The sequence below is a fragment of the Alosa alosa genome, chromosome 8 (genome assembly GCF_017589495.1).
Source record: "Alosa alosa isolate M-15738 ecotype Scorff River chromosome 8, AALO_Geno_1.1, whole genome shotgun sequence".
Taxonomy (NCBI): Eukaryota; Metazoa; Chordata; class Actinopteri; order Clupeiformes; family Clupeidae; genus Alosa; species Alosa alosa.
In genome coordinates this window covers 1,904,622-1,928,090 of record NC_063196.1, presented here as the reverse complement: position 1 = coordinate 1,928,090, position 23,469 = coordinate 1,904,622, and the positions used below count along the sequence as shown (strand labels likewise).

The window sequence follows — 23,469 nt, the reverse complement described above, 5'->3', positions numbered from 1 at the left end:
TAGCAAGTAGGTCTAGTCTACACTGTGCCTATTAAGAGACAGGAGCATAAGCTTACCGCGACAACAGCAGTCACTATCAGGCACACCAGCAGGAATGAATGCTATGGTACGAACACCCATCTAGAGACCCCCCTCTGCGTGCAATGAAACATTGAAAGCCTTAATAATATTTGTCCGTTTCCAGGTTTCATTTGTGCATTGGTCACCTAAAAAGTAGCCAAGTACAACATAAATATGCCATATACAACAACACCTAATAACGACCTATTCATTTGGACAACTTTATAAAGTTACCTTTAGTTTTGTTCTAGTTTACCGTTAGCTTAGAAATCTAGACGCATCCTAGCAGCAGCAAATTACATTTGCTGCCAGGGCTAGTCTAGCAACTCTCCGTTGACTTGAGCTCGAAAAATTAAACTTCCATCAGGCCAATCAAATCGTGTATAGAGTCGTTAGGCGGGCTTAACATAATGATTGATGGCAGAGTTGCAACGGTTTGGCTTGAATTCCCTGCTACTTGAAAACAAATAAGATAATGTTGCTGTTGGCCGAAATTTAGCACTGTTCGATTTCACATGAACCAATACTAGGTAATACCGAATAATTCACTCGGTACCGGTAAAGGTACAATGTTTGGTTCCCAACCCTGGTCATGGCCGATCACGTAAAGAAAAATCGGCCAATTTTCAGTCACCATCCGATCAATCAGTAGCCTGGCTTCGCCCTCCTACGTACTTCCGCTCAGTACGTCATCTGGGTCTGCGGTATATTCGCGGGTTTTCTCCTGCAAAAATCTGCAGGTCCAATCAGCGAAGAGGGAGTGGCTGAGAACGATGACGCTGAGGTTGTGCGCTAGTTTGAGCCAGACATACATCACGACCAAACGTTAATGATTGCTTATGGCAGATCCAGAGTGGCTCTGGGCAGAGAGTCCAATAGTTTTAAACTTCAACAGAGTACTCGCCTTCAAGGAAGTTAACGCTTGGCAATGGAAAGTGGCCGGACTCTCTGTAAATTATGAAATGTACGAGAGTCTGGTAGGACAAGGCTAATCAATCAGTGCATCTATAGAAAATAATAAAATTAAAGTAATTTTGATATAGAGAGATCAACAGGCTACACTGTTTGAGAGTTTTAAGGATTTAGAGGATTGTAAAGATTAAAGGATTTAACGATTACTGAAAAATCTAACGTACATTAACAAGTCCTGTGGCCGGGGTATCTTTTCTCAAAGCAGCATAAACTTTTTTAGAACTCAGACTCACATAGAAAACATTCAGAAAAGAAGGGGAAAATTGCAAAATGCTAAAAGAATATTCTTATGCCACTGCTGTTAGTACAGGGTGGGTTGTAGCCTTAAGGACAGAATATGGTGTTGATGGGAAGTGAGTATGAGAAAAGGGATTGACTTGCCTGGGAGAACCCAGGCAAACCTGTGAGCAAATTTGTATTTGCGCTGCAGGTCAGTCTTTCAAGGACACCCATTTCCAATGTTCCAAAAACCCAGGCACCAATCACAATTTCTTATCCGGCATGGGCTGGGATTTATATGATGACAGATAGAGCAGTGCATTCAACACAACCAATGGCTGCACTGATGGTGACAAATTTAAACAGATAAACAGATATTTTCTTTGGAATTGCAACTGCTCACAGCCCTCTATTTTGTTAGAGAGTCTTAAGGCGGGCTTAACAGGATAACGACAGTCCTACGACGGTGAACAACAAGGAAGGTGGCTATGGCGAACAAAGAGCGGTTGTTTGAATCGGCGTTGGCATCAACTTTGGAAGAGTTGGACTTGTGCTTTTCTTTGAAAGTTGAGCAACACAATGCACTTAAGTCATTTCTTTTTTGAAGAAGGATGTTTGCCACTTTGCCGACCGGATACGGATATGGTTGTAGCGCTGGCCTATTGCATGCCTAGGCAGTTTGAAAGACAATTCTCTGCCCGCCCCTTGGATTAAGCGAGGTGAATGGTTTGATTCCAGACTATACATTTCAATGATATAGGATGGCCCGCCAGGCAACAGAATAATGGCTTTCAATCTTGATTTTAAGTTTTCTGTAATTATGACCGCCGCGCAGCGAAGCGGCGGTCATATAGGGTCATATAGGTTTAGTCAGATTTTTTCTTTTTTTTTCTTTTTCGCATGCCCAAATTTCCGTCAACGATTCCCGGGACACTGAAAGACCGGGTACACCTAAACTTGGTGGACATGTAACCCCACTTGGATAGCATGGAACCATCGTTTTTTCGTTTTGATCTGTAGCCCCCGCTGAATTGGACCCCGAAAGGAGGGTAGGGGCGAGACACAGTTTTCTGTGAATATCTCGAAAACCGTAGGGTTTAGGAGGACCATTTATTTTTGTATGTTGATCTCAAGGGGCCATGTCAACCCATTCCATAACCACTCATTTCATGTATAGCGCCACCTAGTTAAACACAAAAGTAAAAATGAGGTGGTGTAATTGAAGGTATCTGTGACCTAACATAGTCAAAACTGCAACGAAATTGGAAGTGTAGGATCATTATGACACCCTCTGTATGCACGCCAAGTTTTGTGGAATTCCGTTCATGGGGGGCCACACAATAAATTAATTTATGTTACTATACACCAACTGGCCTGTAGGTGGCGGAGACAGTTTTCTGTGAATATCTCGAGAACCGTAGGGGCCTAGGAGGTCCACCTTTTTTTGTATGTTGGTCTTAAGGGGCATGTCAACCCATCCCATTACCACTTATTTCATGTATAGCCACCTAGTTAAAAATTAAAAGCAAAAAAATTAGGTGTTTTCATCTCAATATCTCTGGCTGACAAGGTCAAAACTGCACGAAATTAAAAGTGTAGGATCATTATGACACCCTCTGAATGCATGCCAAGTTTTGTGTACTTTCGGTTCATGGGGGCCTTACAATAAAATAATTTATGTGTACATTTAGTGACGCATACACCAACAAGGATTCAGGACACTGAAAGACCGGGGGTACACAAAACTTGGTGAGCATGTACCCCCACATGGATAGCATGGAACCGTCATTTTCGTTTTTCATCTGCAGCCCCCGCTGGACTGGACCCCGAAAAGGAGGGTGGGGCAGACACAGTTCTCTGTGAATCTTTTATGGTATGTTGGTCTCAAGGGCCCACATCAACCTGGCTCATAATCACTCATTTGTGATTTGCCCCGGTAAAAATGAAAATCAGTAGGATTAAAAGAAAGCCAAAATAAATATTCATCATCATCATCATGACTGCATTTTCAGTATTGGCAGAAGTAGTCGTTTGTCCACTAGATGGCGCATCGTTGCAGTGAGGCGCAATTTTGTTGGAAGTTAAAAGTGGGTTGGAAAAACAATGGGCGCTTCATACAAGGACTGTAATTTACCTAGAGCGAACATCTAATAAGGATAGGATGATGTTCACATGAAGTGTAATTCCCATTTCTTCTTGAAGCCGAAATAAATCTGAGGATGTTTATCGGACATGCTTGGTTTTTTACTGCAGATGCGTTAATCTTGTAATATCAATAAGGACCTAGGTAATGTTACCCGTTAGCGTTGGTTGAGTGATGGAGGCATTTGATTTATTGCATTTTGTAGAAAACTATAAATGCGGTTATATAAAGCAAATGTATAGCAGCACTGTTTGTATCTTTTCGACTGTCATTTATTGCACGTGCTACAAAATCATTCTGTGCAATGGAAGATTTACCAACGTTACACCGGTCTGATACAGTTTTGCCTATACATGCATTGAGACTGAGGCGCCTGTTTATTTTGTTTTAAGTGCGTGCAGGGTGTGAGAGGGGAATCGATGTGCTTTGATTACAGCTTGGTAGTTGTAGTCTGTGAAATTAAAAAGCACGTGTGTGTGAAGTATCAAACAATGACACCTTCATTTCATTATGGCTGCTTTAGCAAAACACCTTAAGCTACTGTGTAGTGGGTCCCATTTAGAAGTGGCTACTTCATTCAAGGCTTTCCTTGACTCATGGAGCTGCGTGAATGTTATTACAACTTTTCGCCACGATATGACAGTTTAAGTCCGCTTGATACTGTAAGTAGTAAGCCATTGGTTTCAAAGGAGATTTTATTTGTGTCGCCAGCATAGCCTATTGACAATTTATGTTGTCAATAGGCCTACCTTATAATCCTACCTGTAGCTTAGGGAAGCTAACAACTTTCTATTAGGATCTAGTTTGTTAGTTACCGTTTTGTCATAACTCCCTGATGCATTTTTGCATTTAGAATAGCCAGAGCGTGTATATCTCAATCGGAAAATTAAACAATATCGGGTGCCTATGGACTAGGCTGGGTGAACCCAGCCTGATCTGCCCGCTATTTATTTTTTGATTTCTTAAAAGATTGAGCTTGGTCTGATGAAAGCCAGACTAGCCATGGACCTCAGTTAAGCAATGCAAGGGAACATGAATCAGCCTATATTTGCACTAACAATAACGGACAAAAGCTCTTCAACTTTGGCCCGTTAAAATTGTATGAACAGTCTAGCGACGCATTTCATCAAGGCCCATTTGGACATGTCAGTTATTTGCACCACTGGTTAGATGTAAAACAGCATTTCGTTTCAGACTAGGCTACTGTTACTTAATTTGTGCATTAACAATAACGTTTCAGACTACTGTTACTTAATTTGTGCATTGACAATAAAGTATTACATGAACTAAAGATGACTAAAATCTAATGTAGAAGAAGAAACATTCACAAAAAATCCATCCATCCAAAAATGACCTTTGTTTTTGATAGCTGTTGAAAACGGCATGGAACTGACAGAGATGTTTTTGTTTATAAATACATAAAAAATAAATAAATAAATAACATTATGCTGATACCTTTTGCTTTTCCCAAATACAATGTAGCCTACAGGTGTAAGTGACCTTTCATCAATCCAGTTGCAATGGATGAACTGTGATGAACTGCCCTACTTGTGATTGTTTAGAGATTTTAAAGGTTTTATAACAATTCTACATCTTCTTTGGCTATTCTACAATCTATTCACCTTTTCAGCACCAGTAGGGTACTTTCTGTGCAGCCGCACACACACACTCAGGCATGCCAAACAAGCATACACAAAAGTTTCAAGAGTGGGGGATGGAGTAAAATATGGAGACAAATTGAAGTGTGATTTATTTTCGCGGAACGGATGTACAGGACTGAGCGGCGGTCATATTTTGTACCGCTATGCGGTACATCTAGTTATGTTAAATTAGATTAAATTCTCTCCTCCCAGCTCTCCACTAGTTTAAGCAAAGGGTTACTCCTTAACAAACCATAACAAAACAATGCTCCACCACCATCTGTGGATTAAGCCACACAGTTAACTCAATGTAAGTAAGATAAACAAGGATGTAAATTGTTCTCGCATTGCCAGCATTGTGTATAATAATGATTGTCACTATTGTTATCATAGTTAGCTAACATGCTAGCATAATCATGTCAGAAAAGCATGGGGCTGTGGACAGTAATGTAACTTTTATTCACCATAAATTAATACAGTTGAAGTGGCTCTGCAATGTAGGCTATTTTTCCTTTTTTTTTTTTTTTTTTTTTGGCAGTACCATGTTCCTTACATGACATGGCCCAGCGTCCTTGTAACATGCATGCAAGTCTATCTAGCACAGCTATTATTAATCAGTGAATCACACTCGCCTCCCGTCTAAGCTTGTCACCCAACAAAGCTAGATATTAATTTTTATACGTGTCTCCATGTCATGGAGTCTTTCGACGGATTCTAAAGAGCCTTGGGCTGTAACTTTTACAGACAGTCTTACAGCTACCATTACATTGAAGTTCTATTCAACTCTGGTCTGAGTTTGACGGGCATAGCAACAATAACTAAGGGGGCGTGGCTTTTGCGATCAGTCAATTGTGTAGTTGTAGATTTCTAAAGAGAATTAACCAATGATTCATATAGCCTGATTGTACAACAAGTTAAGAGTAGTAAAGCTGAAATACCGCTTAATTTACTCCTTTGTCTCATTACTGAAAAGTAGAAACGCTCATGTTTTTGGACTACCTTGCAGATACAGAGAGAGATGCACTCAACACTTGCACTGACACACCTGTCAGTCATGGCACAAATAAAGTAAAGTTAACAACAGGCGCAATAATTTAAACTTTAAATGGTTGATAGCTGAAACAGCAAAGAGTAAAGCAAAGAGCAAAGACTGTGTCCTGGCTAAATTCCCAACCTGGTTTATTCAATCTGGCCCCCTAATCATCCCCAGTGTTATTTGCTCATTCATTCATTCCCTCACTCTCCACCTTAGGCTGGTGTGTGGTGAGCGTTGTAGCGCATAATGGCGTATAATAAATGGTGGTGGTTTCCCCTTCACTGTAAAACATTTTGGGTGCCTTAATTTGCAATGTGTTGTTGTTACTGAAGACGAGTCAGCAGAGCAAAAATGCATGGTACTTAGAGGCTATTTTTGTTGGTACTACTTTGTGTCACATTTGCATCTTCACTAAACACTCAGGAAACTATGATGATTTGTCAAATTTGCAGAAAAGTTAGGGTGGTTGGACAAAATTGCAAATTGTCCAGAATTCACAGGGATTGATTGAATTTACGTTAATTGTTGTCATTTTCACATCGCGAAATCCTGGTGGGACTGGCAGTTTGTAGTAGGAGTTTGTAGTAATTTGTGAGGAATATGTAAAAGAATGTATAAATTAATTATCATAATTATAGTAATGCTGCAGAGCACCATTCAAGATATATATGTAATTTGTCGTTTGTCCTTAAAGGGAGACTGATGCACCTGTATGCCATCTGTGTGGACTGTCTGGAAGGAGTCCACAAAATTGTGTGTATAAAGTGTAAATCGCGATGGGATGGCAGTTGGCACCAGTTGGGGACGCTGTACACGTATGATATATTGGCAGCCTCACCATGTTGTCAGGTAAGTCAGCTATTAGAAAAAAATATTAATAAAATATTTCCTCCATGGATGCAGACTTGTCTTAAGCGTCTCTCACTCAAAATTAAGAATAACACCTCATGCCCCCTAAACCTCACTCCCGATCCGGGTCATGGCACCAATATAACCTGTTGTGTTGACCGCTGGGCTCAGTCCTGCACTTGCCCGGACTCGAACACACAGCAGCACCTCGGATTGGGAGTCGAGCTTGCTAGTCAGGGGCATTGTGTAAACCAGGGGTCTCAAACTCCCGGCCCGCGCCTGGCCCATTTCCGGCCCGCGACCTATGTCAAAATAATAATGTAATCCGGCCCTTGAGGGTATTTTTAATTGCGACAAACAACGGTACTGATTAAAATAGACGATAGATCCAAGTACGGTGACAAATGTCATTTGTATTCTCCACTAATTGTTAGACATCCAGAGCTTGATTCAAACCAAAATCGCTGCACAAAGTTTTCAGAAAATACTTGTATTACACGCGAGAAACACGAAGACGTGCATTTGTAATGACGCGGAAGCGATGTAATAGTTTTGCACAAATTGAAGCAGACATAGCAGGCCTACACCAAATGTTGAAAAACGTTAACGTGTTATGAAGTCTAGGGTAGGCTATGTTATTCACCTATTCTGATTCTGAAAGAGAATATCCTGTTGGAGATTATGATCGATTGTCTATTGACAGTGATGGTCACGGTGTGAATGTAGGTGCGTCTTTTCGTGTATACGACGGTGTCCACTAAGCATATACTGTACCATGCTTATTTTGACCCTCTGCCCAACATAGTTTGGATGTTGCAGTGGTAATCGTGATGATAGTGTCCGTACTGGACGTGGTACAGACAGCAGGGGTTGTAGAAATAGGGCTCTGAAGAACTACAAAGTCACCCGCGACAAAGGAACTGATTTGACCAGGATACTTTATTGTAGGCCTTGTGGTTATAGGCTAGTAATAGTTTACTATTGTTTATACATCTTAGGTGTTTTCCTGTTAATTTGTTATGTGGGTAATATGACAAAAAAGAAAGTAGCCTAAATCTGCTCAAATATGTTCATCCAGTATTTACTGAAAGGTGCATAATTTGCTTGCCATCCAGTGGCAAATTAGATGGGTAAATGTACCCCCCTCATAAACTTTTGTTTATACTCAAAGATTTTAACATTTACAGTAGGATTTTATATCTGACCACTTTCAAGCCATGGCCTTTTGAAATTTTGATGTAAAAATCCAATGGTTGCTTTCTTAACCCTGACGCCTAGTTTGCCAGGTTTAAAACAGTTATGAGAGGAAAATATTTTTATTTGGTGTGAAACACACACATAGGCCTACCTGTTTTTATGCTTTTTTGTTTGTTTTTACAATTTGTATTCATATTTATTTAATCATTATTTTATTTATAAGCTAAGGTTGCTAGCACAGGTGTCTAAAAATAGATCAAAAGTCTTGCATTTTCTGTTTGTAGTTTTGTGTTTGAAAATACAGTATTTGAAAAAGAAAACATTGCATTTTAGGAAATAGCCGTTCTTTTTTTGTATTATTCTTTAACACTGATGTGGCCCTCCAACGAGATGACATTGGCAGGAGTGGCCCCCGGCTCATTTGAGTTTGAGACCCCTGGCTTACCGAACACAAAGGTGCAATCCCCTGTACAATAAGCCATTCCAGAGTAAAATGGCAGCAAATTTCTAGGCCTATATGGTCTCCAACTTTGGGCTTTAAGTGTCTTAAAACTAAGCTGTGCTTAAATACCTATATATCTGTAAATATTAAAATCAGAGGATATACAGCTCATGGCTAAGAGTTTGTCTATGTAGCCATAATTTTTATTTTCACAAACTGCTAGGCATGCATGTATTTAAGTGTCTTAAAAAAGTGTGCTTAAATTGGGCAATGCATAATTTCATAACAGGCCAAATAGAAAATAAATGTTAAATATAGCCTAGATATAATATTAAAATTAGATGATATAGGCTAGTATAGAGTTGGATAAAGTTGAATGGCTCCAGAACTCACACCAGTGGATTGTGTCTTAAAGGAGCCACACCACTTTTATGACACTAGCTGTTCTGTTGTCCTTTAGTTTTGTTGCTACTGGGCATGAAGGGCAGGCCAATTATGAGTTCTGTCCAACATTGATGGTATAGGTTTAGAAAAAAAGTCAGCATATTTTAATCATATCACAATAATGGCAATGACCGTGATCATTTTGGTCATGTTTTTTCATCAAATGTTCATACTGTATCTCTAGTGGCTAGCCACAATGGTAGGTGGAAAAAAATATTGTATTATTGACTCATACACACATTCATATTTGTAAGTCTCAATCTGTCCATTTCTTTCCATAAAACTCGCCAGAAGTCATCATTTAAGGGGGTTTTTTTTTTAAATCTACCGGGGGGGCATGCCCCCGGACCCCACTAGAATTGCTGAGCTACTACCTTTTTCAGGTGGGCAGGGCGGCCCTTTTCATGACTGTGCCCAGGGGCGCAGTGGCTCATATTCCTTCCATGCCACAATCCTTCCAAACACTGGTCTTGTTTTCAAGTGCAATCAATAAATTAATTGTACATTTTGAAGAAACTTTTCCATTCTATTAGTTTTTTTTTACATAGGCCTATATCAGGGATTATAGATAGCAAAAGAGAGGGGACAGACATTTTTTAAATTAGGTTTAGGGGAAAAGATTTAACGCACACGCACTATGACTTCACATAATCTCACTCCAACCAAACACCCAAGGTTATTGAGGACCTGAGGACTTTGGTTAAACTTGTACAATGTTGCAAACTAACCTGAAATAACATACATTCAGCAACTTTGTGGTAGTCTGCTAGTTCTAGCAAAACTATGGTAGGTTAATTTATCAACTGTCTCTGGGTCTAGAGCCTTTGAACAGGTGTCTGTGCTCAAGAGCTTTGCTGAGACAGTGACAGATCACAAACAAAGTTATTTTTTCTCTTTTTTTGTTTCTTTGGAAAATGCAATGCCAATGTCGGAATGTTAGGAAGACTTGTAGGTTGTAGAAAATAGGTTCATAACTTCGCTGAATGTAGGGAAATTCAGCAAATGAATCCAAGAAAGTTTTTTATTTGCATGCCAAAGACGGCGCTGTATTTCAATGTCCCTAGCCGGTCACTGTTATTTTAAAGGGGAACTTGGCAACTATTTCAACGTAATAAACCCGTTTAGAAATCATTTGGATGGTTAAATGACCTGTTCCGGTGAAAATGGTGACTTTTCCCGCTGCCCCTAGCGTCCCCAGGCGGAAAACCAACCTTGCAACATTGCGACTACCGTCCCGGAAAGAGAAGTGAGAAACAAGAAACTCGTTTTAAATCGTGTTTCTTACCTTGTAACATCCACATTGTCTGCCAAACTTATGCTAACCGTTTTGCTAGCTTGTAAACAAATCCATGTGCTTTATCGTTACCTTTTTCCACAGTTTGAAATAGCATAATGCACAATTTCTCCAGCAGAGGCGGAAATCCTGCCAAGTTTCCCTTTTAAACTGGCGCATGTAGCTTTTATAAACGCTATGTACATGTAAATGACGATTTCTAAGCCCATAGGTATGCTTCGAATTGGTGGTGGTGGTAATTAAACATGAATGAGGCCACATTTATGAATGGGAAATGTTAAAGAAACCCTATATGCAACAATTTTAGCAAAAATTACCTTAATTATGCAGGTTGAGAGTCATTCTGATGGTTCTACAATACTTTTTGGGTCGTTTGGTGGGTGCTTCGTCTCCCCCTTGTGCTTCTCCGCGGAAAAACCGAATATGCAACTTTCTGGTCGCGGTCCGAACACATCCGGATGTAACTCAGCGGAAGTATCCAATCGCGCCTCGAACATGTAGTCAGATTGTAGTTTCTAACTAAGAACACTGCAAAACGGACTCCGACTTGGCTTTGTTGCTGTTGAAATTGTAAGTAGCCTACCCTTGGGTGAACTTTGTTTTTGTAATGTGGTTTGATAGTCTCTTGAACAATGTGTTTGCTCGACCGTTTTATTGTGAGCCCTGTATGTGTTTAGCTTGGTTTCTTGATGGCTAGCTCGCTAGCTAGTGGGGGTTTAGCGTAGCAGTCACTTGCTACCGAAGCTGCAGGGGGAGCTATGTCGTGAAAAATGCAAGCCCAAATCAGGCGAAAACCTAGCCTAGAATTCTAGACGCACCCTAGCGGCAGCAAATTGCATTTGCTGCCAGGGCTAGTCTAGCAACTCTCCGTTAGCTTGTGAGCTCGAAAAATTAAACTTCTATCAGGCCAATAAAATCGTGTATAGTCGTTAGGCGGGCTTAACATAATGATTGATGTCAGAGTTGCAACGGTTTGGCTTGAATTCCCTAGTTGAAAACAAATAAGATGGATGTTGCTGTTGGCGAACAGTGTTACACGAGTTAAGCTTTTATTAAGTTGGCAAAAGTTTGAACTAGCCAACTAGCTCCGCTGGTGGGAAACGCATGGAACTCATATCGCTTTCCTATTGCGTGCAGAGGGAATTTGAAAGACAACCGACCAGACCCTACATTTTAATGTGGGTCTGGCTCGTCAGGCTAGCGAAAACCCAGAAACAGCGAAGGAATAACCAGACCTGCATAGGGCTTCTTTAATATAGCTAACAAACAACTGAAAACGTTCCACACTGTCCCTTTAAGACAGTGGTCGCCAACCCGTCGATCGCGATCGACCAGTAGCTCTTTAGGACTTGTCCCGAGATCCCGAGAATAACAGGACAATTCGGTAGTTGCACAATTAGAACGTTGAGTACTTCCTGGTTCTTTGGTGAGCGGGGCCATTTCCAGTTGTATTTAGCTTAGCGTCTGTTATAGTAGCCTGGTTAGCATCGTTCATCATTCATTCGTTCGCCTACAGTCATGAGCGTTTTAAGTGTGAAGGGAAAGCGGTTTACTTTTCAACGCCAAATACATAAAACGTCCTTACACTGTTGTGTACCACAGTGTACAAATTCTTCGAGGTTTAACTCACAGTTGAGTTTCCACCGTTTCCCCGCCGATCCTGAGGTAAAGGCAAGATGGCTGGTAAAGATACGACGGGACAACTTTGTTCCTACAGAAGGGACTCGGGTTTGCAGCAGACACTTCCTCCCGGATGACTTTACCACTACCGAGGGGCCAAAACGATTGAAGAAAGGTGTCGTTCCCTGCTTGTTTTCGTGGAACAACTTCTCCTTACCAGCTCCCAGGCTTAATGTCTGGCAGCGACGTCCAAGACCCCCGTCCCCTGACATGGCCTGTGCGTCTGACCCTCCAGAAGCACCGCTGCCACCGCCGCCTGATCATACATACAGTGTGTCAACGTCAACCAGTGGCGTCGTTAGACCTGGGCATTCGGGGCTATAGCCCCGGATCCTCTGGGGATAGCCCCGGATCTATGGGCCGTCAACAACAACAAAAACTCTAATCGTGAATGAAATAAATAGCCCCGTAGAAGAGACTTTTGTGTTTGTGTCCATTGTGTGCATTAACAGCAGCGTAAGATGTTGCAATTTCAATTCTCTTCTACGCTATTAGGCATTGCTGTTTCGTGCTTAGACTAACTAGCCTTAGCGAAATAAGTGTACAGAAGGACAAATGGATATTAGAAGTTTCTTTAGAGAAAAAAAAGGGCAGAGCAGGGACAAGAAGTGGAAACTCACAGTGTGTCATCATCTCCCGCAACCCAGGAGGACATTTCGATCAGCTCAGTTTCAATATATCGTGATTTACTATTGAATCACATGCACAGTAAATATGGTAAACCTGACCTCGTTTGAGGGGGCTTCCAAGCAATGCATGTTGGGCTTGATTTTGACAGAATGGAACTTTTTCTTTGGGCAAAAGTTTGTGATAGCCTACACAACCCAAATGCATTGCTTTCAAGGCACCCATAGCCCATTAATTGAAGGGGATGGCGCCCAAATGTTTATCCCGAGGCTAACGCTCACACCTGTGCACTTGACAGAGGTGCATGACGATGTTTATTCTACAGGCTATTTTAATGTCATATTTTGGGTGTTGTATGTGGTGCACTTTGGCAGAAGAGACGTTCTCCTTACACGGTCTTTAAACATCAAAATATTCAGAATGCCGTGACGTGTAGGTTAATCATGCATGTTGCATGTTCATCAGCCCGATTTTCAAAATCTCTCGGGGGAGATTTCCCATTCATAAATGTGGCCTCAAAATCTTTCTCCCCCGAACCCCCGGATAAAAAGGTCACTAAGTTCTGGGCTCTAGCCCCGAATGTTTTAAATAAGTGTGAAGCCCTTACGCAGAAGGTCGCTGAGCTCCAACACCAGCTGGAATCCATTCAACTGCAATCTCGTTTTGGACTGCAGCACATCGTTGGATCCGATGCGGATCTCTGGTATTACACACCAGGTAGGTTTATAATGGTGTCGCCTCTCTCTGCTTGGTTCAGGGCCACTTGTTAACACACTAGCATGCTTTATCCACGTCTGGACATTCTTCCTGCATAGTTGCTACTACTAGCATAAAACCAAAATCATATAATGACAAGGGCTATGTAAAAAAATAAAATGACAACTGTACGTCATTCATTTTTTTTAGGTGAATAGGGTTAGGCAGCCTTGATGTGTGTAGCTTAGGCGATATCTGCTCAAGGATTGATAACGTTAATAGCCTAAAGGATAAGATACCCTAGTACTTTGCTCATATAGGAAATAGAAAAAAAGATTGTTGTTATTGTTAATAAGACTACACTGATATAGTGACAGTATAGGCCTAGTAGCCTGTCACAATAATATTTTGCAAAGTGTCATTTTCAACATTCATACTGATACTATGTGATTTGTACTCCTCCTCTAAGCATATAGCATATTGTGATCATATTGTGATAGCAGTGAACCAGCCCAACCGAGAGCTACGAAGCTTGCCCCTGTGGATGAGCTGTTGCTCTTTCTGATGCACCTCTCTGCTGGTCTGGACCTGAGGGACCTCGCCATCCGTTTCAGGATTCATTCATCCACGGCCAGCAGAATAGTCACAACGTGGACCCACTTCCTGTATCATCTGCTTGGTTCCACTCGTCTCTGGATTCCACCAGAAGAAGTGAAAGCTCATCTACCACCATATTTTTCCTTTTTCCCTGATACACAAGTGGTCCTTGATTGCACAGAGATCTACTGTCAGACTCCCTCCTCTCTCCTTCTGCAGAGTGAAGTCTACTCTACATACAAGTCGCACACCACCTTCAAGGCCATGATTGGCATTGCACCACATGGTGTAATTACCTTTGTCTCACCACTGTATGCAGGTTCAATGAGTGACAGGGAGATTTTCAGGTTGTCGGGCATCACTAAACTTCTTACACCAGAGATGGCCATTATGGTGGATAAGGGCTTCTTGGTGGACAATCTCTGCCCAGGAAAAGTGTACCGACCAGCTTTCCTGTTGAAGAACGCACAAATGACCAAAGAGGATGTCCAGAAGACACAGGCAATTGCTCGTTTGAGAGTCCATGTCGAGCGCAGCATCAGGAGGGTGAAGGAGAACAAACTATTTGATGATGTCATCCCTCTGTACATGTGTGGAAGCATTGACCAGCTGTTTTCTGTTGCATGCCTCCTGTCCAATTATCAGAATGGACCGCTGGTTATGGCATGGGCTGCAAAGAAGTGAGAGCTTTAAAGTGGTTAGTTTTTAGAATTAGTTCTGTCACTTAGGCCTAATAATCAGTTCTTTCATCTAATGATCAGTTATGCAAATAATCAGTTCTTAATGGTTTAAATGTTTTATTGTTCATTTTTACAAATCTATACAACTGAACAGATTTCTGTTGTTCGTTACAAACAAGTTATTGTTGTTAGTGTTTGCACAAGCAATGTTATTTCCATTTTACAAATCTATACAAGACTTGTGTACCAGAAAACAAGGCACAGGTGGCTATGTTTGCCCAAGCAATGTTATTTATTTTCCTATTTTACCAGAAAACAAGAAATCTATCCAAGTTATTTCCATTTTACAAATCTATACAAGATTTTGTACCAGAAAACAAGACAAATGTCTGCACAAGCAATGTTATTTTCATTTTACAAATCTATACAAGACTTTTGCCAGAAAACAAGCAATGTTATTTTCCATGTTATTTTTTACAAATCTATACAAGATTTGTGTACCAGAAAACAAGGCACAGGTGGTCATGTCTGCACAAGCAATGAGATCATCAAATATAAAGATGTTTTTGTTCATTTTCACACATGTACAGGCATCGCCAAATGTGGAGATGTTTTGGTTCAGTTTTACAAGTGCACAGGTATCGCCAAATGTAGAGATGTTTTTGTTCATTTTTATAAGTGCACAGGTATCGCCAAATGTAGAGATGTTTTTGTTCATTTTTACTAAACTAAAACTTGAACTGATTAAATGATTTTAAAAAGTTGAGTAATCTACAACAACAACAATTGTAAACTGAACACTGAATGTAGAACTATTGTAAGTGAACAAAGATCATTTTAAATAGTTGTAATTGAACAAAGATTATTTTAAACAAACAGACATGTAAAAATAAAAGAAAAAGTGATCTCCCCTCTCCCGTATCACTTCAGCAATCTCTGTGTCTCTGTATATTCTTTGAATGACCATGTCATCTTCTGCAAAGACAACAAAGTCACACCATTCCATGCCAGTGACAAAAAGCTGCCCCTGGACCTGCCAATAGTAGGCGTGTTGCCGTTTAAGTGACATGGTGTTGCCATTTGATCGCAAGTACCTGCAGTCAACATAGCTCTTAGCATTGGGGCCTTTGATTTCCACCAAGCCAAATGGAGGGTTTTCTGTGGGATCAAATAGAAGGCCATCAGGGAAACAACCTAACCAGGGAGTGTCAGGATGGATTACAAATCCACAGGGCCAATAGGGGATGTTCTTGACCCTGCTGTATTCCTCAACAGCAACTGGCTCTAGTGCCAGGCCCCTCTTCATTGCAGCGGTCTGAACCACGCCCTTCCGCATCCTCTGCAAGATGTTGTGCAGCACTCTCACCTCGTATGTGGCAGACCTCTTTGAAGTGGGATGATGTGACACGCTGGCGCCTAACCCGGTACCACTCAGCTGAAAGGCTTTGGTCGCGAGTAGAGGCCTCCACCTGTCTGGCTGCTTCCCAACTGGTTTGGAGGGAAACCAGATGCAGCTGTTCTTGAAGACTGCAAACAAACTGGCAGGTTGTAGGCTCCAATCTGTAATCAGCCAGCGGTAGAGGTGGTGGTGGAGGTGCGTCCGGATGGTACTGGACACACCTACTGACGACGACCGGGTGCTGCATGGCAATGAGGCTGATATATCAGATGAGGCTGAGATATCAGGGCTGATTGCCAGGGTGGTGATGAGAGGCGCCAACTCCGCAGGGAAGTCAGCGTAAACCTCAGCAACTCTCAGCACATTTGGATCTGGCAGCTCCCCCTTCACCGCTTTATACAGTGTGCTCCTGTATGCAAACAGTAACATTTATTTTCAGTACAGTAATTATTTTTTTGTTTGTTCCAAGCCATTTATAAAAGTAGAGTTTAAGTAGAGTATGTAAGTAGTTTCAGATTGATAATATATTACCTGACACCACCTCCTACGGTCCGCTGTTTTGGCTTAGCTGCCATGACAACCATGTCCCTTACGCGACCTGGTTTCACACCCTGTTAAAATGTAATGATTTCAGATCAAATCTTTGCATGCCCATTCAAGAAAGACCAAACACAATGTGCTATGCAGTTCATAATACTTTCAGGGTTACCATAGTCTGTGGCTTGTGCCAGCGTTGCACTGTCTCAGTACAGTTCAGGACAGGTGGTACAGCACTTAGGTGGAGCTGTGAATAATGCGCCGTCTGGTAAAGCAGGGCAACGTTGTGGTTGCAAAGAACCTTGCCAGCCACACAGGAACACACAGCCTCACAAAGCTGCACTGGAGTGGAGCCATCAAGGATGATGTTCATTTTAAAACAAAACAAACAGAAAATACATGTATTTAAGCCATCCATATAACCATAACCATAACATGATATTTGAAAGAAAAAAAAAAGTACAGACATAGAAAAGTCCATAATTAATCATGTTTAGGCTCAAAGCTTAGGCTAAATGTACAACAAAATAACATCCCTCTGGTCCATTACTATAATCAATGTTAGATGTAACTAACGTTACAATGAACAATGTTAGTTACAGTGTCATAAGTCGAAAATATTTCACAGTTACAGTGGAAGGAAGGGGGAGAGGGAGGGTGCTCACTAATTTTCGGTTCCATGTTCAAGTGCTGTATTGATTAAATACTATATAATGGCATTCAGAGGGCAACATCCGTTTATAATGCCTACATGAAACCCCAGAACATAATTAGTGCAGAACTGGCTTGGAAAATATAACTGAACTATATAAAATTCCTACTGTGAGGTCGTGAGGTTTCTCACTCTTCCTGAGAGACCTGTGGCAGGTAGCTCGGACGCTGACTCTCCCTGTCCCTGGCTCTTTGTTCGACACTACTATGGGTATAGCATCATGTTATCATTATGAAAGCAGAACAACATTAACATTACTCAAAACACAGGCAAACATCGATGAAATAAACTTATAGTCAAGAGTAAAAGCTTCCGCTAAATTAACTTCACTGCAACACAGCTGCGCTAAGCAAGGTTAGCAATAGCTAACGTTAACGTTAGTGCCACCTTCGGTGTGAGGGTCGGATTATATTTACTTACCTTCGTAATTGTCGATGTAGCTTGATATGTACATCTTGAAACCTTTCTTCCTCTTACTCCTCGGCGCTGACGATGCTGACTGAATGATGCGATGAACATCAATAATGGTGACCTTGGGAAGGTCGAGCAATTTCTTGTGCGCCGACGTTACATAGCTCCCCCAACAAGCCATTGCCGTCCTCGGCAATGCCCACGAGGTAGCCACATGCTAACGTCGGCGCGCGTCGCCCGCCACTCAGTTCAGTCGCGACAGTACCGCCAACTCCGCGTAGAGGGTGCACGCCGCAGGAGCTCACTCAAAGGGGCTGCGCTGCTAGCAATCCAGTGCGGGCGTGCTAGCAGCCCACGCGGGCCGCCCCCGCTTCGTCCAGCTCCCCTCTCAGCAGCCGCCCTCAGGCTGCACTTTCCGCGGCGTGTCACCGCGGCACTCCTCCTCTCCTGGCAGGGAGACGTCCGTCGTCCAGAAACCTCTTCCTCGCCACTCTCCCTCGGCTCTGCTCACGCGTTGCGGCTCGCAGCGGAGTCAGCGCCCAGGCCAGCGTCGTCTTCTCCGCGACTGCTTCATCAGGCCCCTCTTCCGGCAAGATCTCCTCCCATGGCAGCAGGCAGGTCCAGGCGACAGCTCCTCTCCTTCGGCGGTAGTAACAATAGAAGGCCTCAAGCTCTTTAGCAGCCCTTACAAGGGCTCTCTCTGGATCCTCTTGTGTGGGCCTCCACCCAGTGGTGAGGTCTACCGCTCCCAGCTTCTCTCGCTGGGCGGAGGCCATGGTCGAAAGTCGCTTCTGACACCAATGTAACGATTTGATAGCGACACACACAGTTGTCCAATCAAAAGGTTTATTAGCTGAGAACGAGAGCAGGGACACAGACCCAGAACACAATTCAAACAGGGCAGGTCAAGTAGATGCACACACTACACATACAGGGGAGGATGCAGCCCCCCACACAAAAAGGATCACACACGAGGGAGAACTAAAAGGGGAACATGTTACAATCAAGACGCTAACTTTACACTTATAACTTAGGAGAAATAAAGACATAAACCCCCCAAATGTTCGCTCTCGTATCCCAGCATGCCCTGCGTGGGAGAACGCTACGCAATGTCTTGTGCGCCGACGTTACAGTATTTTAGCTTTGATTCTCTTTTGACACTTCAAGGTAGATCTTGCCTTTGTTCAGGGCGAGGTCAGGGATCTCAAAAAGGTTGCTGATCACTGCTTTAAGACTACTGAAGCCCAATTTCATTTCTAAAACTTTTCTGCAGCCCACCCAAACATTTATCCACATCTCTGAGACGAGACTAAGATAAAGTATTTCCTTATAATTTATTTAATGGCATTTAAACAATTATGCATGCAACATGATGCAATAAACTAAGCCTATTACAACCACCACTCAATTATAAGACACTTTAGTGTAGCGTTACCCACAATCTATCAATGACAACCCCATCAAATATGTTCTGGATCAACATCAAATGATTGTCAGTTTGAAGAATAAGCTTATATTTAATTTCAATATCTCTTGGTACTTTTGAATTAGAGCTATTTAATCATAATCTTTCTCAGTATTTCAACTTTAATTACAAAACGTAAAATTTAGTAAAAACAAATTTAAATTACGTTGGCTACTTCTCGTGACCTACCTGCAAGAACTTAATGGCCCACCAGTGGGGCGCGGCCCACAGTTTGGGAAACACTGCTTTAGGGGAAACTGTAATGAAGTGCTATCGGTGCAAGAAAGTAGATCATTTTTACAAGTATTTGAACACAGTATTGGCCCAATACTCGATGCCGGTACTGGTATGTTGCATCCCTAATTAAAAAGTTGTACACAGTTCTACGTATGCGGGACATCCTTTGTACAGTAGTATACTGTTTCATTTATGTGCAATTACCCATAATTCATTAATTTTTACTGTAAAGTACTACATAATTACACATAATATGCTAGATAATTCACAGGGAAAAGGTGCACATTTCTGACAGTGTAGGGTTCCAGCAGCTACGTTATAAGAACTCTTATAATGGTGTCATTAGTGGGACAGATGATGCAGAGGCAGTGACTTTCATTACATTTTGTTTGTGAGATTTAGGAATCTAAAAAATGAATTAAATGCTAAGCTGTGTAATCTGTACTGTGTTTATAGGCTCGTCTGAACTGCAAACACTGTGGAAAGCCAGTCATTGATGTCCGGGTTGGGATGCAGTACTTCTCTGAGTACAGCAATGTACAACAATGTCCACATTGTGGTAACCTTGATTATCATTTTGTTAAACCGTTTTCGTCCTTCAAGGTCTTAGAAGCTTATTGACACATGGTGTCCCTATGTGTTTGCATTATTTCGATTATTTTCTAATCTTTCTATGTCTTTTATTGTAAGTTATTATAATGGGTGTTGCTAAGAATGTCATGGAGGGTTTTATTTTATTTAAATTCAGAATGTTTATATGTGGCTTTCATGAATGTTTGCCCACAAGAGTGCTTTTTTCATTCTTCATACTGAAACCTGAAAACTGAAAATGAGCTTAATCTTTACAGGATAAAATGTTTGCAGGAGACACTGGAGATAAACCTGTACCAAGGCAAATTAAATATACTGATGAAGTGAATGTATCTAAATGCAAAAATATCTCTGTTATCTCTGTATATAATAATAATAAATATTCCATCACTAAATATTCACATAGAATTTCCACACCAGTTCACACAACTGAACTCTAAAAATAATGGGTGAAATAAGATATAAAGACTAGGACATTCAAAGTTTGCTTGTGCAGAATTTACTGTTAAAACTGAAAAGGCAGGACAGACTGACCAACACAATACAATTGTCCAAGTATAAAAATGCAGTGGAAGCACATTTAAGTATGGTATCACTGTATTGCTGCCTTTTATCTTAAAAATGTACACCTGTAACAGTAAAGAGTGAGTGGGAGAGAGAGGTGGGGTGCGATCGGGAAATTACTTGCGTGTTGGATTAGAACCCATGAGCACTTGGTCCTGGTTGAGGTATGGATGCTGCAGCATTCCCTCATGTTGTTTTGTTTGTTAGTTTACAAAAGCAAAGTTATATGTCTGTCTTTAGGCAATAATTAGCTTTTCCATGGTCTTGGGTTGAAAAACATTAACATGTTTGTCTGCACACAACCTCGGAAAAATGTTTACTTGTTTGTGTAAATGATTACAACATGTATGGCATTTGACTTTTCTGATAAAATCTATCTATAAAGCAAGGAATGTCTGTGTTTGTGTGTCTGTTCTTCGTATATGTATTGAGCCGTTTGTATGACAGACTTCACACTTGGTAGATATTTCTAAAGACACACACAAGTAAGTGCAGTGTTGAGGATGATGTTATGATGTTATTTGGGTCTAGCTGTGAAGCTGTAGAATTGTCATGCGACCACTTTTGTGCCACTGAAGAGGCTAAATACAGTTTTGCTCTTAGGTTTACATACCTTGGCATAAGTTGTGAATTATTGGCTAGTTCTTTTGAAAAAATGACTGATCATGCAGAAAACCTTTCTTTTATTTAGGGATAGTGGTCAGGTGAAGCCCTTTATTAACATGTTTGTGTGTCCTTTAAACAGTAATGATAATGAAATCAATTAAATATCTCAATATTGTTGAACCACTTTAGGGAGATCTCAAACATGCAGTTCATGCAATACAACCCATAATAATAATAATAATAATAATTTGTTTTATTTGTATATGAATATATGTTTGATGCTCAAGGCAAGGCAAGGCAACATTTATTTATATAGCACATTTCATACCAGGGCAGTTCAAAGTGCTTTACATAAAAAGAGATGCCATATATACATCGAGGTAATTTGGATAAAAATCTTAAGTTATGAAAGTTGATACATATCATACCCAGAGAAATCATAAACAATTAAAATAAACATATGAAAATAGGTAAATGAAAAATTATGGGAAAATAGGGGAAGGATTAGATAAAATAAAAGTTAAGGGAAAGCAAGGGAGAAAAAGTAGGTCTTTAACTTGGTTTTAAAACAATCTGTTGAGGGTGCGCCCTTTATGTGTTCAGGAAGCTGGTTCCAGAGTTTGAAGCGAACAAACCGGTTCGTAAGCAGGTAAAAGTGTGGCCTGAGGGAGCCTCCGATGCTCTTCAAGACTGCTTTGACACAACAGACTGGGAAATGTTTAAGCAGGCAGCCACTTACAACAACCGGACAGACATAGAGGAGTATACAGACACTGTAACCTCTTACATCACCAAGTGCATCGATGATGTGACCCACACAAAAGACATCATCATCGCCGGGCTAACTGGAAGCCATGGCTGACAGGGGATGTCCTCAGGCTGCTGAGGGCCAGAGACAAAAGCCTACAGAGCTGGGGATGAAGCTGGCATGAAAACAGCGAGAGCCAACCTGTCCCGTGGCATCAAGGAAGCAAAAAGGAATACACTCACAAGATAACCACCCACTTCAAAGACAGCAGGAACTCACAAAGCCTATGGCAGGGCATTCAGGCCCTCACGGACTACAAGCCCCGCCACAGAGCTGTGAGAGCAACATCCCTCTGCTCAACAACCTGAACCGCTTCTTTGCTCGCTTTGAAGCACAAAACAGCACCTGCCCACAGAAGACCCATCCCCCTCTACATGAGCAGCCCCTGTGCCTCTCTGCCGACAGCGTGAAGAGGACACTTGCTGCTATCAACACCCGTAAGGCAACAGGTCCAGACAACATCCCAGGTCGTGCGCTGAAGGACTGGGGGGGGGAGCTTAAGGATGTCTTCACAGACATCTTTAACACTTCCCTGAAGCAAGCCATCGTCCCATCATGTTTCAAAGCTGCCACCATCATACCTGTGCCAAGAAAACTGCTCCATCCTGCTTCAATGACTACCGCCCTGTGGCACTGACACCCATCATCATGAAGTGCTTTGAGCGGCTTGTCATGTCACATATCAAAGCCATTCTCCCCCCCACCCTGGACCCCTTCCAGTTTGCATACCGAGCCAAGCGGTCTACAGAGGATGCAATCTGCTCTGCCCTCCACCCAGCCCTCACCCACCTGGAAAAAAGAGACTCATATGTGAGATTGCTGTTTTATAGACTTCAGTTCTGCATTCAACACCATAATACCACAACAACTCATCTGCAAACTCGACAAACTGGGACTCAGTACCTACCTCTGCAACTGGCTACTGGATTTCCTCTGTCAGAGGCCCCAAGTAAATGCGTGTTGGCAACAATACCTCAAGCAGCATCACACTGAGCACAGGGGGCCCCAAGGCTGCGTGCTCAGTCCGCTGCTCTTCACCCTGCTGACGATGACTGCACTGCAACCTACAGCAACAATCACATAGTGAAATTTGCTGGACGACACAACTCTGGTGGGTCTCATCACCAAGGGCTTACGAGACTCAATACAGGTTGGAGGTCGACCATCTGACCACGTGGTGCAGGGACAACAACCTCCTGCTGAACGCCAGCAAGACCAAAGAGATTGTTGTTGACTTCGGAGAGGTCACACCCAACACCTGCCACTGACCATCGACGGTGCTGTGGTGGAGAGAGCGAAAGCAGCACCAAATTCCTGGGGGTGCACATCAGTGAAGACCTCTCCTGGACCACCAACACTGCATCACTGGCTAAGAGAGCTCAGCGCCGCCTGTACTTCCCGCGGAAACTCAGGCGCAGCAAGTGCTCCACCAGCCATCATGACCACATTCTACCGAGGCACCATTGAGAGCATCCTCTCCAGCTGTATCGCTGTGTGGGGCGGAAGCTGCACTGAATACAACAGGAAAGCCCTGCAGCATAGTGAACACAGCTGGAAGGATCA

At 42.1% G+C, this 23,469-nt stretch overlaps 1 protein-coding gene across 2 annotated transcripts in view; it reads left to right on the top strand.

Annotated features, from left to right (window-relative positions):
• The window catches only part of heca (hdc homolog, cell cycle regulator), a 40,405-nt gene extending 19,521 nt beyond the window's left edge, over positions 1 to 20,884 (top strand). For both annotated transcript variants that reach the window (XM_048250284.1, XM_048250285.1), the window contains exons 3-4: positions 6,765 to 6,919; positions 19,794 to 20,884. In XM_048250284.1, coding sequence (XP_048106241.1) covers positions 6,765 to 6,919; positions 19,794 to 19,958 — 320 coding nt within the window. In that variant the 3' untranslated portion in view covers positions 19,959 to 20,884. The remainder of the gene's footprint in view (positions 1 to 6,764; positions 6,920 to 19,793) is intronic.
• Positions 20,885 to 23,469: the final 2,585 nt, after the last annotated feature.